The sequence below is a fragment of the Danio aesculapii genome, chromosome 20 (assembly GCF_903798145.1).
Source record: "Danio aesculapii chromosome 20, fDanAes4.1, whole genome shotgun sequence".
Lineage (NCBI taxonomy): Eukaryota > Metazoa > Chordata > Actinopteri > Cypriniformes > Danionidae > Danio > Danio aesculapii.
The window spans coordinates 43,644,537-43,660,190 of NC_079454.1; the positions used below are offsets into that span (position 1 = coordinate 43,644,537).

The following is a 15,654-nucleotide window of genomic DNA, read 5'->3' on the forward strand; positions in this document are numbered from 1 at the left end:
CTAATGAAACATTATTGTAAAGTGTGAAGTCCATAATTCACCTGACAGTAAATGCCACTGTTGTCTTTTCTCACGCTTATCAGCTCAATATTGTAATTTATTCCTAACACTTCTTTTCTACTTGTTGTTTCCTCTCAGGCTACGATGCTGCAGAGCAAACTTAATCAAATCTTTGAAATCACCATCAGGTGGGTTGCAGCACTCGATTCGGCTCTCATAAAGATGCTTGTTTGATAAATATTCTTATCTTCTTTTTTTTTTGCTTTCGCTCGCAGGCCTCCTCCCAGTCCATCTGGAACCATCACATCAAGTTACGGCCAAACCCAGAGTCGCTCTGTCCCCGTTTATGAGATGAAGTTTCCAGACTTGTGTGTTTACTAGCGCAGCTCATCTCAGGATTCAGGAACCTTCAGTAGCAGCCAGAGGTGCAGGGAGCTGGAGGGTTTCACATGTTAAATTATATTTTGATGTTTTTAATACAGGGAAACTAAGAGGTCACCCCCTTCTCCATCCTATAAGCCTCACTGCTGTATGTGTTTCTCGCTGTGACCGTAGACGAAACAATTTTTGAACTTAATCCCTGTTACTCCTCTATAATTGTAAATATTTGATCTTTTTTGATCTCATCCATGATAAAATCAGGTTGTATATTACAGCAAAATCTCGACAGGGAATTATTTTAGGACATGTTTGGGTCCCCAAAAAGTGTAAGAAAGAAATAATAGATAGTATTTTGTGTAAACTTAATTTAGTTTTTTTTTTTTTTTTGCATAGTGACATTTAGACTGCAATTAAGTACATTTATGCTAAAAAGCACATTTTTCTGCTGAAATTAATTCAAGTTGAAAATTCTTTATGCCTGCCCTTTAATTATGTGTATTGCAATGTTAATTTCATTACTGTCATTATTTAAAGTATTATAATATAAAATTGCCTTTGACAAAAAAAATTTATAATAACGTCAGTAAATTCTGAGACTACAGCATTGAAAATTATGGCGGTAAATAGTGCTTAATTGTCAAAATACTGTCATGATGCAAACAAAATATATTTATATATAGATGAACATCTGCCACAGGGTTTTATATATACACACACACATACATACACATGCATATATAAATATACATATATAAAAAGATAGAATTATTAGATAAAAGTTAGAAATGTCACAATTGTGTGTTTTTTATAACAATTCTGAGGGGGGAAATCATAATTGTAAGGTCTAAACTTGGAATTTCTAGTATTTTAAAACACTTTTCCTTTTTATATACAGTGCTCAACATAATTAAGTACACCCCATTTTGAAAATGAATATTTGTATCCATTTCTCAGTGAATATAGCAATCTATGTTGGTGCATTTAAACAAAATCGATCTATTAAACCAATATATTTATTAAAATAATATTTTAGTCACCAAACATATTTAGAAATTGAAAGATAATACAAATCAATTCAAGCAAAATATTACAAAACAAATTACAACCTACAAAATTTCAACTAAATTTTTCAAATTTTTTGCTTCTCTTGATTTTTTTCCTCTTTTTTAAAATTTGTATTTAATATTTTTCTATAACATATATATTTGGGTGTACTAGTTTTTGGACCATTATAGAAAGTTATTTTATAAGATAGGATCCAGATTTGGCTTCAGTAATGACTAACCAAATGTATATGCACAAATATAATATTGTATAGCTTCCTGTTAAAAACATGAATTTAAAAATTAGATTTGTGAGGGGTGTACTGATATATGCTGTATATATGCTGAGCACTGTATACTTATATTAAATTAAATATAAATACTTTAACTTCTATAAGAACTCAAAATGGCAAAATATTAATAATCAATTGTGTGAAGGCCTATACTATAACACAATTAATTATTACTATTGTGCCATTTTGAGTTGACTTATCACCATTCTGAGGTAAGATCTCACCGTTTATAACTCAAAGTTGCAGTTCTTAAAAAATCAGTCTGATCAGTCGCCATTACCTTTTATAACATTCGACTAGTTACCATATTAGACTTGTCCACGTTTTTTATTGTTATTAGTTTCATTTTTATTTGATTTTAGTTTTTTTTTTCTCCCAGGAATTTGAATGCAACCAGTCAGTATCAGTTGAGTATGTTTACATGGACACCAATTATCTGATATTAATATGATTAGGACAATAGTCTGATTAGGATTCTGTCATGTACACAGCGATTTTTGATTACCTTTATCCGATTAAAGTCATAATCAAACTAAACAGAAATCGAATTAAGACATGTAGAGTATTTCTATTTTATTGGCATTATTGAAGTGCAGTACAAACATGTAAACACATTAAACTATTACCGTTGTGTAGGACTTTTCACCACATTTTGCGACAGAATATACCGTACACACACAGCTGTTTGACACTATTCTCTGCACCCACCGAGTGAATGAAAGACCACAGACACCTCTATCGTGAAATGCGGAGGTATTTTTGTTCCCCATTTTGTTCCCCTCTTTCATCAGTTCATACTCTCATCCAAGATCTCGTTTGTCACGGGGGGCATGCATGATATGTTCCTGAATGAAAGTAAAAGTGGGGGAGCACGGTGGCGCAGTGGGTAGCACAATTGCCTCACAGCAAGAAGGTTGCTGGGTCGAGCCCCAGGTAAGCTAAATCATCTGTAGTGGATGAGTGTGCATGGATGTTTTCCAGTGATGGGTTGCAGCTGGAAGGGCATCCGCTGCGTAAAACATATGCTGGATAAGTTGGAGGTTCATTCCGCTGTGGCGACTTCTGATTAATAAAGGGACTAAGCCGAAAAGACAATGAATGAATAAAAGTGCCAAAGTGCAGTTATGGTCGACAAATTAAAAATGAAACACCCGAATTTACATGAAACTCCGGAGGAAACTTGGATAGCCTGGACATGCAATGACGTTAATCAAATTATGTGCTATAACATGTAAATAAGGATCAAAAAAAAAAATTCAAAGAGCAACTCATGTAAACACCTTAATCGTATTATTCAGATTAAGATTACTGATGTCCATGTAAACGTATATAGTCACACACTTGTTGGTGCTATATTTCTGTTTTGTTTTGTTCGTAGTAGTTTGACCCTAAAGTAAATGAACGTCTTTGTTGTTTTCTTGAAACACTGGCATCTTTAGCACACAGTAGTGATCTGCGGTCTGTGTAGATGGAGGTGACGTCTGTCCCCTGCTTGTGTTTTTACATGTTAAACACAGCTGTTACTACAGTAAGCGTTAAAGCGCTCCGGTGCTGAAGGAATTATTTAATTTGCACTTTTTATTTTCTATATATCGAACCGTTTGCTCAGCCTTTACCCTTCTTTGTTGTGCGTATTTTTGAGTCAACATATATTTTATTTTTTAAGCTTTATTTTTACGGTGTATATAAGATCAAAAAGTATATGGATATAACTGTTTATTAGAAATCTGCATTATTCCTGGTCAGGTCTCATAGTCTGAATGAGAGTGTGGATTTTGTGTGCCCTTGTATTTCACCAAGAGGTCTTTAAAAAGAGTTTGCAGATTTGTTTTTCGTGATTGACTGCTAGCTCCAGGGCTCAAAAGCGAATGAAGGAATGCTAGCGTTGCCATACATCAAACGTTTCCTCACACTTATTTATTCTTGTTTTGTAGCCCCAGCTATAAATCACATAAAGCTGCGCGGAAAAAAGTGAGATTATTTCAGTAATGTAATGTAAAAGATTAATTTATTAGGGTTTATTTAGCAGTTAAGACTGCCTGACTGTACATTATGCAGCTTATTACACAGCTACTTATTAAATAAGTGTAAACGGCAACTAAATGATTGAATTTTAGTTGATATTATTCGATTATCTTAGTTTTCGATTAGCTTAAAGGAACAAAATAAACCAATGCAACAATGTTTTTAATTCATTAATGTATTGTAAATGATATGCGATGCAAGTTCTGTTTTTTATGGAGTGGTTAGCTAATATATTTGTCTGCAATGTAATACGTCTTCCACTATTTTAAGTTCTTCCTCATCCATGTTTTTTTTTTTTTGTTTGTTTTTGGTTTCTTTCCAGTGTTTTTCTGTTTCGTTTTCTTGCTTTGAAGGGAAGTCTTTTGAGATTAAAGTTTTATGCTAACCATGCAAAAGAGATTCTCTCTAGAGAAACTATTCAAAAGAGAGTCGGATTTATGCAGTTAAGCTATTTTTTATTTTTATCCATCAAAACATAAAAGTGTATTATAGATTTTTAAATTTATTTTTTATTTTTATGTTTTTTTCATTTGTTTTAGTTCTTTAATTACATATTAATTTATTTTCGAGGCAAAATGTTGATCTTACATTTTACAGAAGCTTTTACATTAGCTTGTTTTTTTTCTTAATTTTTTAGTGGTTTGTTTATGTACATATTCATTTTCTGTCCAAAATGTTGATCATACATTCGACCGAAGCTTTTAAACTAGTTTATTTTGGTTTTGTTTTTTTTGTTTGTTTGTTTGTTTTTTCAGATTTAGTGTCTTTTTATCTACATATTTATTCATTTTCGAGGCAAATATTGATCATACATTTGACCGAACCTTTTAAATTCGCTTTTTGTTTTTTGTTTTTATTTTTTAAGTGGTTTGTTTATTTACATTTTTATTTCTTTTCTAAGCAAAATGTTGATCTTACATTTTACAGAAGCTTTTAAATTAGTTTTTTTTGTTGTTGTTTGTTTCTTTGGGGTTTTTTTAGTCGCTTGTTTAATTACAAATGTATTTATTTTTTGGGCAAAATGGATCATACATATGACTGAAGCTATTAAATTTGTTTAATTTTGTTTAGTTTTTTTTTTCTTTTTTTATATTTTAGTGTCTTGTTTATTTACATATTTATTTTCTAGTCAAAATCCGAAGCTTTTAAATTAGTTTATTTTTGTTTTGTTGTTTTTTTTTTTCATATTTTAGTGTCTTGTTTATTTACATATTTATTTAAAATGTTGATCTTACATTTGACCGAAGCTATTAAATTAGTTTATTTTTATTTTGTTTTTCAGTTTGTTGGTTTTTTGGTTGCTTTTTCAATTTTCAGTGGTTTATAAATTTGTTTTCATGCCAATCATGCATTTTACAGGAAAAAAACAGATTGAAGAATTAATCTGTCTATCTTTTTCGGCTTAATACAAGAATAATTTGATGTCATATTAATATACTATTTAAGGATGCACAGTGCAGCACCAAATGCTCATCAATTGTTATTATTGTACTGTATTAAACTACATATATTCTACATATATAAATACATATTTTATATATATATATATATATATATATATATATATATATATATATATATATATATATATATATATATATATATATATATATATATATGTATATATATTTACAGTTGAAGTCAGAATTATTAGCCCCATTAGCCCTGAATTATTTTTTTCCCCAATTTCTGTTTAACGGAGAGAAGATTTTTTTCAACACATTTCTAAACATAATAGTTTTAATAACTCATTTCTAATAACTTATAAAATAAAATAATTTATTTTATCTTTGCCATGATGACAGTAAATAATATTAGATATTTATCAAGACACTTCTATACAGCTTAAAGTGACATTTTAAAGGCTTAACTAGGTTTATTAGGTTAACTAGGCAGGGTGATGAGGCAAGTTATTGTACAATGATGATTTGTTCTGTAGATTATCTGAAAAAAAAATAGCTTAAAAGGGCTAATAATATTGACCTTTAAATGGTTTTTAAGAAATTAAAAACTGCTTTTATTCTAGCTGAAATAAAACAAATGAGACTTTCTCCAGAAGAAAAAATATTATCAGACATACTGTGAAAATTTCCTTGCTCTGTTAATCATCATTTGGGAAATATTTAAAAAAGAAAAAAAAATTCAAAGGGAGGCTAATAATTCTCATTGGAAATGTACACACACACACACATAGACAACAGAATACTATTTTGATATTTCCACAAAAGTTATTTCAATTTAAATTGACGCTTTTTAAAATTTTATTTCTGTGTATATAAAATTGCTTTCATAAATATAATTTGATGCAGAAACCAAATTTTTTTGTCTTTGACCCATATTCACTTATTTTTGAGAATAAATAAGACTATATTATTATTATTATTATTATTATTATTATTATTATTACTTGACGGAAAGAATTGAGGTGATGCATTTCATTTATTCATCTTTCAGACATTTATATGACGTGCACATAGTCCCGTTGTGTGTGCGCGAACAGTTTTTGTATGTCTGTGTATTTTTACAGTGCCATGAACTGCTGTGCTCTTTCTAGAAGATTCTCTTAACATAATATTTATCTCATCCTTAGTTGGCGGCATGAAGTAGATTTTAGTGTTAAATTTAGCTTTTAATAGCTGATAACGTGAGGCTGTGTTAAAACAGGTGACACGAATTCATAAATAACCAAAAATACACATACACATATACATACTGTAGTCAAAAGTCTTTACCCCAGAACTATAGAACACTGCTGTAATCAAAAAGTAGTCCCTTCGAATTAATCAAAATGTTTAGCTCTTGCCCCATATTTATTTCACTCAAGTAGTTCTGTAAATGCATCTCACATTTCTTCAGCGTTGTAGTTTAGTAATGAGTTTCATGTTTGTGAGGATGTTCATTTCTGCTCAGAATTACTGAACGAGTCTTGAAACGCAGTGCTCTGTTACTGTATGTTGTGTAGCATTAACAAATTTTTCTACGTATAATGTTTTGTCTGGATGAAAGATTTCCACATGATTTGTATGTGGCTAAAATGGCAAAAAGTTGAAAATAAAACATTTTTGATAAAATTTGTTGTTGGTCATTTGCACAGCTGTTTCTCATAGTCTAACAAACAACGTTTATTTCATCCTAATTAGGACACTGATCCAGACATGCCCAAAATACATCAATCCCAGTCCAGGGGCCTCATGTACAAAGACTTGCGTTGAATTCATACTAAAACATTGCGTACACACAAAGCTGTAAATGTGCGTATGCAGAAAAATTTTCAGATGTATGACACACTGAGTTTTTGTGCGTAGCGTTGATACATGAGGCCTGAGATGTTTCGACAAACTGGTGGAAATATTAACAGAATGAGGCAAAAACAAAAAGCATTTGTAAAGAAAAAGACAAAACTTTTACTCTCAACCATGTAGTGTATGAGTCTACTCAAATGAAAAGCTAATTTTTTTTTACCTAACGGAAATGCCGTTTTCCAGTTGATGTTGCCAAATTAGTAAAATAAATCTAAAACTACCAAATAGTACTTGGATTGTCAAAGAGATAGATATTTTAAAATGTCCATTTACTGCTAACATTTGAGCGCTGTTTTTAAACACTGCTGATTGGACATTGTGTTCACATGATTGGCCATGTAGGTCATTGGATTACCACTCTTCATCGCAGTTCACCAAGTGTAAACACAGATACATGGATACTGGAGCGTTTTGGACTGTTATTTTAAGACATGCGTTCACTGGCCACTTTATTAGGTACACCTGTTCAACTGCTCGTTAATGCAAATTTTTAATCAGCCAATCACATGGCAGCAACTCAATGCATTTAGGCATGTAGACATGATCAAGACGATCTGCTGCAAACCGAGCATCAGAATAAGGAAGAAAGGTGATTTAAGTGACTTGGAACATGGCATGGTTGTTGTGCCAGATGGGCTGGTCTGAGTATTTCAGAACAATAGAAGATTGGAAAAACGTTGCCTAGTCTAATGATTCTCGATTTTTGCTACGACATTCAGATGGACAACATGAAAGCATGAATCCATCCTGCCTTGTATCAACGGTTTAGGCTGGTGGTGGTGGTGCAACACCACAGCCTACCTCATTATTATTGCTGACCATGTTCATCCCTTTATAACCACAGTGTGTACCCATCCCCTGACGGCTACATCCAGCAGGATAACACACCATGTCATAAAGCGCGAATCATCTCAGACTAGTTTCTTGAACATGACAGCAAGTTCACTGTACTCAAATGGCCTCCACGGTCACCAGAACTCAATCAATTAGAGCAGTGTTTCCCAACCCTGATCTTGAAGGCACACCAACAGTACACATTTTCAACCTCTCCCTAATCAAACACACCTGAATCAACTCATCAGAAGATTAGAAGAGACTCCAAAACCTGAAGTTAATGGGTAAGATAAGGGAGACATTCAAAATATGTACTGTTGGTGTGCCTCCAGGAACAGGGTTGGAAAACACTGCATTAGAGCACCTTTGGGATGTGGTGGAACGGGAGATCAAATCTGCAGCAACTGCATGATGCAACCATGTCAGTATGGACCAAAATCTCTGAGGAATATTTCCAGTACCTTGTTGAATCTATGTTTTTGGAAGATTCTCGGTCCGATTTGCTGAGACACTGCTATGGAGTCAGGATAGAGAGCAAGAGTTAAAGGGGTCCTATCAAGCCCCTTTTTACAAGATTTTAGATAAGTCTCTGATGTCCCTAGAGTGTGTATGTGAAGTTTCAGCTCTAAATATCCTTTTTGATGGTTTATTGCTCAAAGTTTCTCGGATCTTTTGGTTTTGGAAGAAATTATTGAGCTAATTTTGCTGAAACATTACAGAATTTTTGGTTGTTAAAATTCTTTTATATTTTTCCCCAATTTCTGTTTAACGGAGAGATTTTTTTTTTTAACACAGTAGTTTTAATAACTCATTTCTAATAACTTTTCTAATAAGATTTCTTTTATCTGTGCCATGATGACAATACATAATATTTTACTAGACATTTTTTAAAGATAATATTCAGCTTAAAGTGCCATTTAAAGGCTTAACTTGGTTAATTAGGTAAGTTGTTGAAGGTTTGTTCTGTAGACAATCAAAAAAATATTGCTTAAGGGGGCAAATAATATTGACCTTATAATATTTTTTTATTAAAAACTGCTTTTATTCTTGCTGAAATAAAACTTTCTCATGAAGAATTTTTTTTTTTATAGTAGATACTGAAAAAAATTCCTTGCTTCGTTAAACATCCTTTGGGAAAAAATAGAATAAGAAAAAAAAAATCACAGGAGGGCGAATAATTAATAAAGGCGAAAAAACTGTACATAAAGAAGGATAATGCGTGATTGTTAGAAACTCCAAAATTCAGTCATTATTATTAGACACTAGAAAATTATAATGTGCAGGAAAAAAAATAAAATTAAATGTTTTAAGCTTTTGTAACCTGGCATAGGACATCTGAAAAAAACTGTTCATTTTCAGGATTAATCTGTTTCAAACAAACTGGCAAGCGGTTAAAGTCAAGTTGTTAAATCTGCATCCATCTGAGGCTTTTCTACTGAAAGTTGGTTAATTCTAGTTTGAACTCGAGCATGAAAAAGGAAAAATGCAGACAATGTTCACTCTTTGTATTGTTCTTTGTTTTTATATCATAGCTGCCTGTCTAATGAAGCATATATTAAAATGTCAAATCTGCATCCAAACACACAAATCCACAGCTGACGACATTGCAAATTCATTTTAATGCATTTCATGTACAGTAAATTACAATTAAACTAACTCGGATAGACAAATACCCAGTATATCTGAATGTCCTCTTATTTTAAATCCCAGAGGTGATCAATCCAGCAATACTGTGAATCTCAAGGAACTGTATGTATTAGTTAATGAGTGTTCACAGCCAGTGTTTTTTGTTTCTTTTTATTTTATTTATTTATCGGACATTCAGGTTTCATGACCTGTAAATTTAGTTGCATCAAAGCTTTATTGTTTTAATTAAGATAACTAAATATGTAAATAAAAATTTGGTCCCACTTTAAATTAAGTGTCCTTAACTACTAGGTACTTACATCAAAATATGAATACAATGTACTTAATGTGTTCATAATGTATTGCAGAACAATTGAGGTGGGATACGGGTAGGGTTAGGGACAGGTATGGTTATATGGGTATTTTTAAGGGTGGGTTAAGGTGTAAAGGATGGTCAACATATAATTATAAATGTTATTATTACAGGTGTAATTACATGCAGGTATTTAATCAAGCCTAAGTACAATGTAAAACAACAAGTACATTGTACCGAATTACTAATTTCAGCGTAAGTACATATTAGTTAGGCTCACTTAATATAAAGTGGCACCAAAATGTTAACATTATGTCCATGCTCTCCTCCTTTAGTTTAATCTGTGAACTGCTGTCCATTTCCGATGACATTTCGTATGAGTGTGATCAGGGGTTTGTGGGATTCATCTGAATACGGCCTCATGAATCCTCCATATCGTTTGTCCGGCGGTGCGTTCCAGCGGAAGTGGGTCATGCGATACCTTCCGTTGTTTTTGACGTTGTTCCTGTGTTGAACCTCCAGGGTGCCGCTCTGTCCTCGTTCCACACGGACGCTCTCCTCAGACTCCTCCGGCTCTTCCTCCAGAGCCCCGTTGGTCAACACTTTTACGGGTCTACGTTTGCGGCCCATGGGTTTGCCCCATCTGAAGTGCTCCATGGAGTACGACCGCCTCTCGTCCCCGTGTGGAGCTTCTACCGTGGGGTTTTGGAGCTCGATGGAGTCGGGAGACAGAGCTGATAAAAGCAAACCCAAGCTCAGACTCTGCTCCTCTACCTGTTCTTCACTGCTCTGATGTTCAGATGAAACTTTGATGTTTTTGGTAGATTCTCGGTCCGATCTGCACTGTCTGAGACACTGCTATGGAGTCAGGATAGAGAGCAAGAGTTAAAGGGGCCTAGAGTGTGAAGTTTCAGCTCAAAATAACCCACAAATCATTTTTTTTAACTCTTTGAAACTGCCCCTTTTAGGCTTTGAGCCAAAATGTGTCGTTATGCTGACTTTATATTCAAATGAGATTGGGCATTCTTTTCAAAAGGGGTGGAGCTATAAACACCTGTGTGTCAGCATAGTGGCCAATTTAAAACTAATGGTGGACACTTCTTGCTTCCTACTCAAGGCTGTCTATGCTAATGAGGGAGAGATTATCACTTGTGAGGTGGGGCTTTCCCCCTCTCATAACATCTACAAAGGGAGAATGTCAATCAAAGTGACTGTTTTATGAAGAGTGATTATAAATAAAAATCGAATTCATTTATTTTTACCATTACACGCTGGCTATATTTACACACTGTTGCCACACAACTGTGTTAAACCAAGCAGCAACCTCCCGCTCCGCTTTGAACGAATTTAGTTTTGTACAATTTGTATCTTAGTTTTTGTCGGTCAGTTATTTACAAAATAAACAAGAATAACTAATAAACTTTGAGGTGAAGCGATGTGCCTTAGGGTCCGCTATATGCCGCGGCCAAAACACAAACTGGTCTGTTAAATACAATCGTGATATAAATAAAATAAAAGTGAAATATTCAGTTTCGAATATGGAATCTTTGTTAACTGTATGATCAAAATTAAAAGAGTAGCCTATTCGAAATATTCGAAACTGAATATTTCACTTTTATTTTATTTATATTACGATTGTATTTAACAGACCAGTTTGTGTTTTGGCCGCGGCATATAGCGGACTCTGAGGCACATCTCTTCACCTCAAAGTTTATTAGTTATTCTTGTTTATTTTGTAAATAACTGACCAACAAAAAACTAAGATACAAATTGTACAAAACAAAATTCATTGAAAGAATATTTTTCTGCCGACGAAAATATATGAATTGTATATTTTTGTGCGTCTCCATCCGCTACACAACTGTGCAGTGTTTGTTTCGCTCCACGGGAAAAAGGATTTAATTAATACTCCACTGTAATTGCTACACAAACCCCTGTGATATATTAGCTACATATTTTTATAAATGTCTTTACACAAAATTACTATATGCTATAGCCTATAGCCCACTTTAAATAAGTCAAATATATGCGATTGTTGACTCATCACCGGTTGCAGCATGCACGTCTGTTAATAGCTTCTGTAAAAAAGACCCACATTTGACCAGCCTTTTAGCAAAGCCTATATTAATATACTGATATTCCTGTGCCAGTTTGACACTGTAAATTAAACTGAGGAGAGTTTAACTACTTCACAACACTCAGTCACCTGAACTCAGCGCGAGGGCGAAGGAGAAAAGTGCAGCGCTGAGGTAAAATCATATTCTCAGGTCATAATCTTTAAAATAACGACTTGTATTAAAAATGTAGATAAAGGGACTGGGATATAGAAATTACAGCGGTGCGTTAAAAATGCTTATTTTTATATATATTATATATATATATATATATATATATATATATATATATATATATATATATATATATATATATATATATATATATATCTCTGCGCGATTAACTGACATACCGCATGATTTCTTGCTTCATCATCGCGGTTACAGAAAATCCATTACCGTCACAGCCCTAGTATATAATTCTGTGTTGAAATTTGCTTATTCGTTTCTTTAAATGCGTCTTACCAATTTGTGCTCATTGGATTCAAGGTCCATGCAGTCTATCAAACTCGAGCATCTGCCACCGTCTACATGTGGACTGTGAAAACACAAGACCGCTGCAGCCAAAAGCCAAGACGGACAGAACATCTGGAAAAAAACAAGTCAGACAAGAAAAGACCTCATCACTTGCTCCATCCTTCAGGTATCATTGGCATGACTCACAATGGGAATAAGCCAAAGAGCTCATACTGAGATCATATATATAACATCAAGGACGAGTTTCATTATTGGGGCGTCTGACTTGAATGGCCTTTGATTTGATTGTGCAGAATGAGTCGCATGTTCTCGTCATCATGTCTGGTACAATGGTGACGTGTGGGCAGGAGAAGGGTTTTAGGTTGAACCTGACTGTAGGAGACGCTGCAGGTGATCAGGGTAAGAAATATATTTATTTTTATACATGCTCAGTTAAATGATTACTTTAAGAACTGTAAATGTTCTGCAAAGTTTCTGTGAACTGGAGACTTTTATTTCAGTATGTTGATGTACTTCTAACTAAAACCAAATATTGAGTAGGAGGCAGGGCTTTTTAGTGCGAGAAAAACGTGGAATCAGAAACATCAAAGGAAATGGTTAGACTTTGATTATTTTTTTCAATGTGTTAACTTGCACAGATTAAATGTTTACCCAAAGAATAGCAATGTGCACCAGCAAAATAAGCATAAGTTTCGACTTCACGCACACTTCAAATGTTGTTTATGCGTTATATTCTGAATGATATGTTAACTTGTATACACTACCTGACAAAAGTATTGTCGTCAATCCCAGTCGTAAGAGCAACAAATACTAACTTGACTTCTAGTTGATCATTAGGAAAAGTGGCAGAAGGTCGATTTATCAAATGAATCATCTGTTGAACTGCATCTCAATCATCACAAATACTGCAGAAGACCTATTTTAACCTGCATGGATCCAAGTTTGGTGAAGGAAAACTCATGGTTTGTGGTTACATTCAGTATGGTGGCGTGTGAGGGATCTGCAGAGTGGATGGCAACATCAATAGTCTGAGATATCAAGACATTTGTGCTGCCCATTACATTACAAACCACAGGAGAGGGCAGGATAGCACTCCTTCTCATACTTCAGCCTCCACATCAAAGTTCCTGAAAAGCAAAGAAGGTCAAGATGCTCAAGGATTGGCCAGCACAATCACCAGACACTAATATTATTGAGCATTTCTGAGGTAAGATGATGGAGGGGGCATTAGAGATGAATCCTAAGAATCTTGATGAGCTCTGGGAGTCCTGCAAGAACGCTTTCTTTGCCATTCCAGATGACTTTATTAAGTTAATTTAATCATTGTAGAGATGTATGGATGCAGTCCTCCAAGCTCATGGGAGTCATACGCAATATGAATTCTTTTTCCACTGCACCATGACTTTATATTGTATATTATATACTGTATATTGGGAAGTCAGACCTTACTGTCCTAATTAAAAATCGAGGCATGATCATATTTTATTTTGGTAAAATAAATGTAATCTAGAGGCCTTTGCCTTTCATTTAAGCTACTTCTGATAGCAAATGATCAACTCGAAGCCAAGTTATTCTTTGTTTTTCCGAAAACATACATAGGCAGCAAGACTTTTGTCAGGTAGTGTACATATTTCTAGCACAAAACGCTAAACTGGATGAAGTCAGATGAAAATAAAAGTTAAAATAGGTATATTAGTCAAATGTTTTAGAATAATGTTTATTATTCAAAGGTCTTGTTCTACCAAAAATGAACATTTACTTACTATTTACTTTCTCTTAAGTGGTTCCTTACCTTTATGAGTTTCTTTATTCTCTTGAACACAAAAGCAGATTTTTTTTAAGAAAGCTGAAAACCTGTAACCATTGACTTGAAAAAGACACCATGGAAGTCAATGTTTATAGGTTTTCAACATTTTTTTAAATATTTACTGTGTTCAACAGAAGAAAGAAATTCAGAAAAGGTTTGCAACCTTGCAAAACGGTGAGTAAACCATGCCAGAATTGTCTGTTTTGGTGAACTATCCCTCTATTGTTAGTTAATGAATTTGCTAACAAGATCTAAGAATGGTGAACACTTGTCTTTTATTAATCATAGTTATAATTGTTAACATAAGTTAACGCACTGAGAGATAACAAAATTGTTGATGCCAGAGGTCAGAGTAGAATGCAGAAGAGAATCTCTGAACGCACGATACGTCGAACCTTGATGGGTTACAGCAGCAGAAGATCACACCAGGTGCCACTCTTGTCAACTAAGAACAGGAAACTGTGGCTACAATTCACACAGGCTCACCAAAATTGGACAATAGAAGATTGAAAAAACGTTGCCTGGTCTGATGAGTCTTGGTTTCTGCTGTGATATTCGGATGGTAGGGTCAGAATTTGGTGTCAACAACATGAAAGCATGGATCCATCCTGCATTGTATCAACGATTCAGGCTGTTGGTGGTGTAATGTTGTGGGGGATATTTTCTTGGCACACTTTGGGTCCATTAGTACCAACTGAACATCATGTCAACACCACAGCCTCCCTGACTACTGTTGCTGACCATGTCCATCCCTTTATGACAACAGTGTACCCATCTTCTGAAGGCTACCTCCAGCAGGATAACGCGCCATGTCATAAAGCTTGAATCATCTCAGCCTGGTTTCTTGAACATGACAATGAGTTCACTGTACTCAAATGGCCCCCACAGTCACCAGATCCTCAATCCAATAGAGCACCTTTGGGATGTGGTGGAATGGAGATTCACATCATGGATGTGCAGCCAACAAGTCTGCAGCAACTGCGTGATGCTATCATGTCAATATGGACCAAAATCTCTGAGGATTTTTCCAGTAGCTTGTTGAATCTATGGCACGAAGAATTAAGGCAGTTTTGAAGGCAAAAGCTGATCCAACCCGGTACTAGTAAGGTGTACCTAATAAAGTGGCCGGTGAGTATGTATACATTTTTTTGGCTAACACTTTACAAAAAGATTGTATTAGTTTATGTTCGTTAATGAATTTGCTAACATGAACAAACATTATTTAATACAGTATTTGATCATGTCAAATAAAGTTGTTCATTGTTAGTTCATGTTAACGCATGGCATTAATGTTAACAAGCATGGATTTGGATGTTAATGATCCATTAGTAATTACTGAACTGTGATTAATAAATGCTGTTTATTTGTATTAATACTTTAAACAAAAGTATTGTTCATAATTAGTTATTAAATATTATCATTAACTAATGAAACTTCTT

At 34.0% G+C, this 15,654-nt stretch overlaps 2 protein-coding genes across 3 annotated transcripts in view; one reads left to right on the top strand and one right to left on the bottom strand.

Moving 5' to 3' along the window:
- Positions 1-1,353, top strand: part of efr3bb (EFR3 homolog Bb (S. cerevisiae)) — a 78,017-nt gene extending 76,664 nt beyond the window's left edge. For both annotated transcript variants that reach the window (XM_056445498.1, XM_056445499.1), the window contains 2 exons: positions 139-188; positions 276-1,353. In XM_056445498.1, coding sequence (XP_056301473.1) covers positions 139-188; positions 276-381 — 156 coding nt within the window. In that variant the 3' untranslated portion in view covers positions 382-1,353. The remainder of the gene's footprint in view (positions 1-138; positions 189-275) is intronic.
- Positions 1,354-10,117: 8,764 nt separating this feature from the next.
- pomcb (proopiomelanocortin b) lies at positions 10,118-12,775 on the bottom strand. The gene is made up of 2 exons (XM_056445277.1): positions 12,397-12,775; positions 10,118-10,675 (listed from the first exon to the last, which is right to left on the bottom strand). The coding sequence occupies exons 1-2, from the start codon at positions 12,517-12,519 to the stop codon at positions 10,154-10,156; spliced, it is 645 nt and encodes a 214-aa protein (XP_056301252.1). The 5' UTR covers positions 12,520-12,775; the 3' UTR covers positions 10,118-10,153.
- Between the last annotated feature and the right edge of the window lie 2,879 nt (positions 12,776-15,654).

Coding starts and splice junctions, on each gene's coding strand:
- pomcb (XM_056445277.1), bottom strand. CDS start 12,519: ATGTTCTGTCCGTCTTGGCTTTTGGCTGCAGCGGTCTTGTGTTTTCAC. Junction 10,676..12,396: donor AATCCAATGAGCACAAATTG/GTAAGACGCATT, acceptor CTGACTCCATAG/CAGTGTCTCAGACAGTGCAG.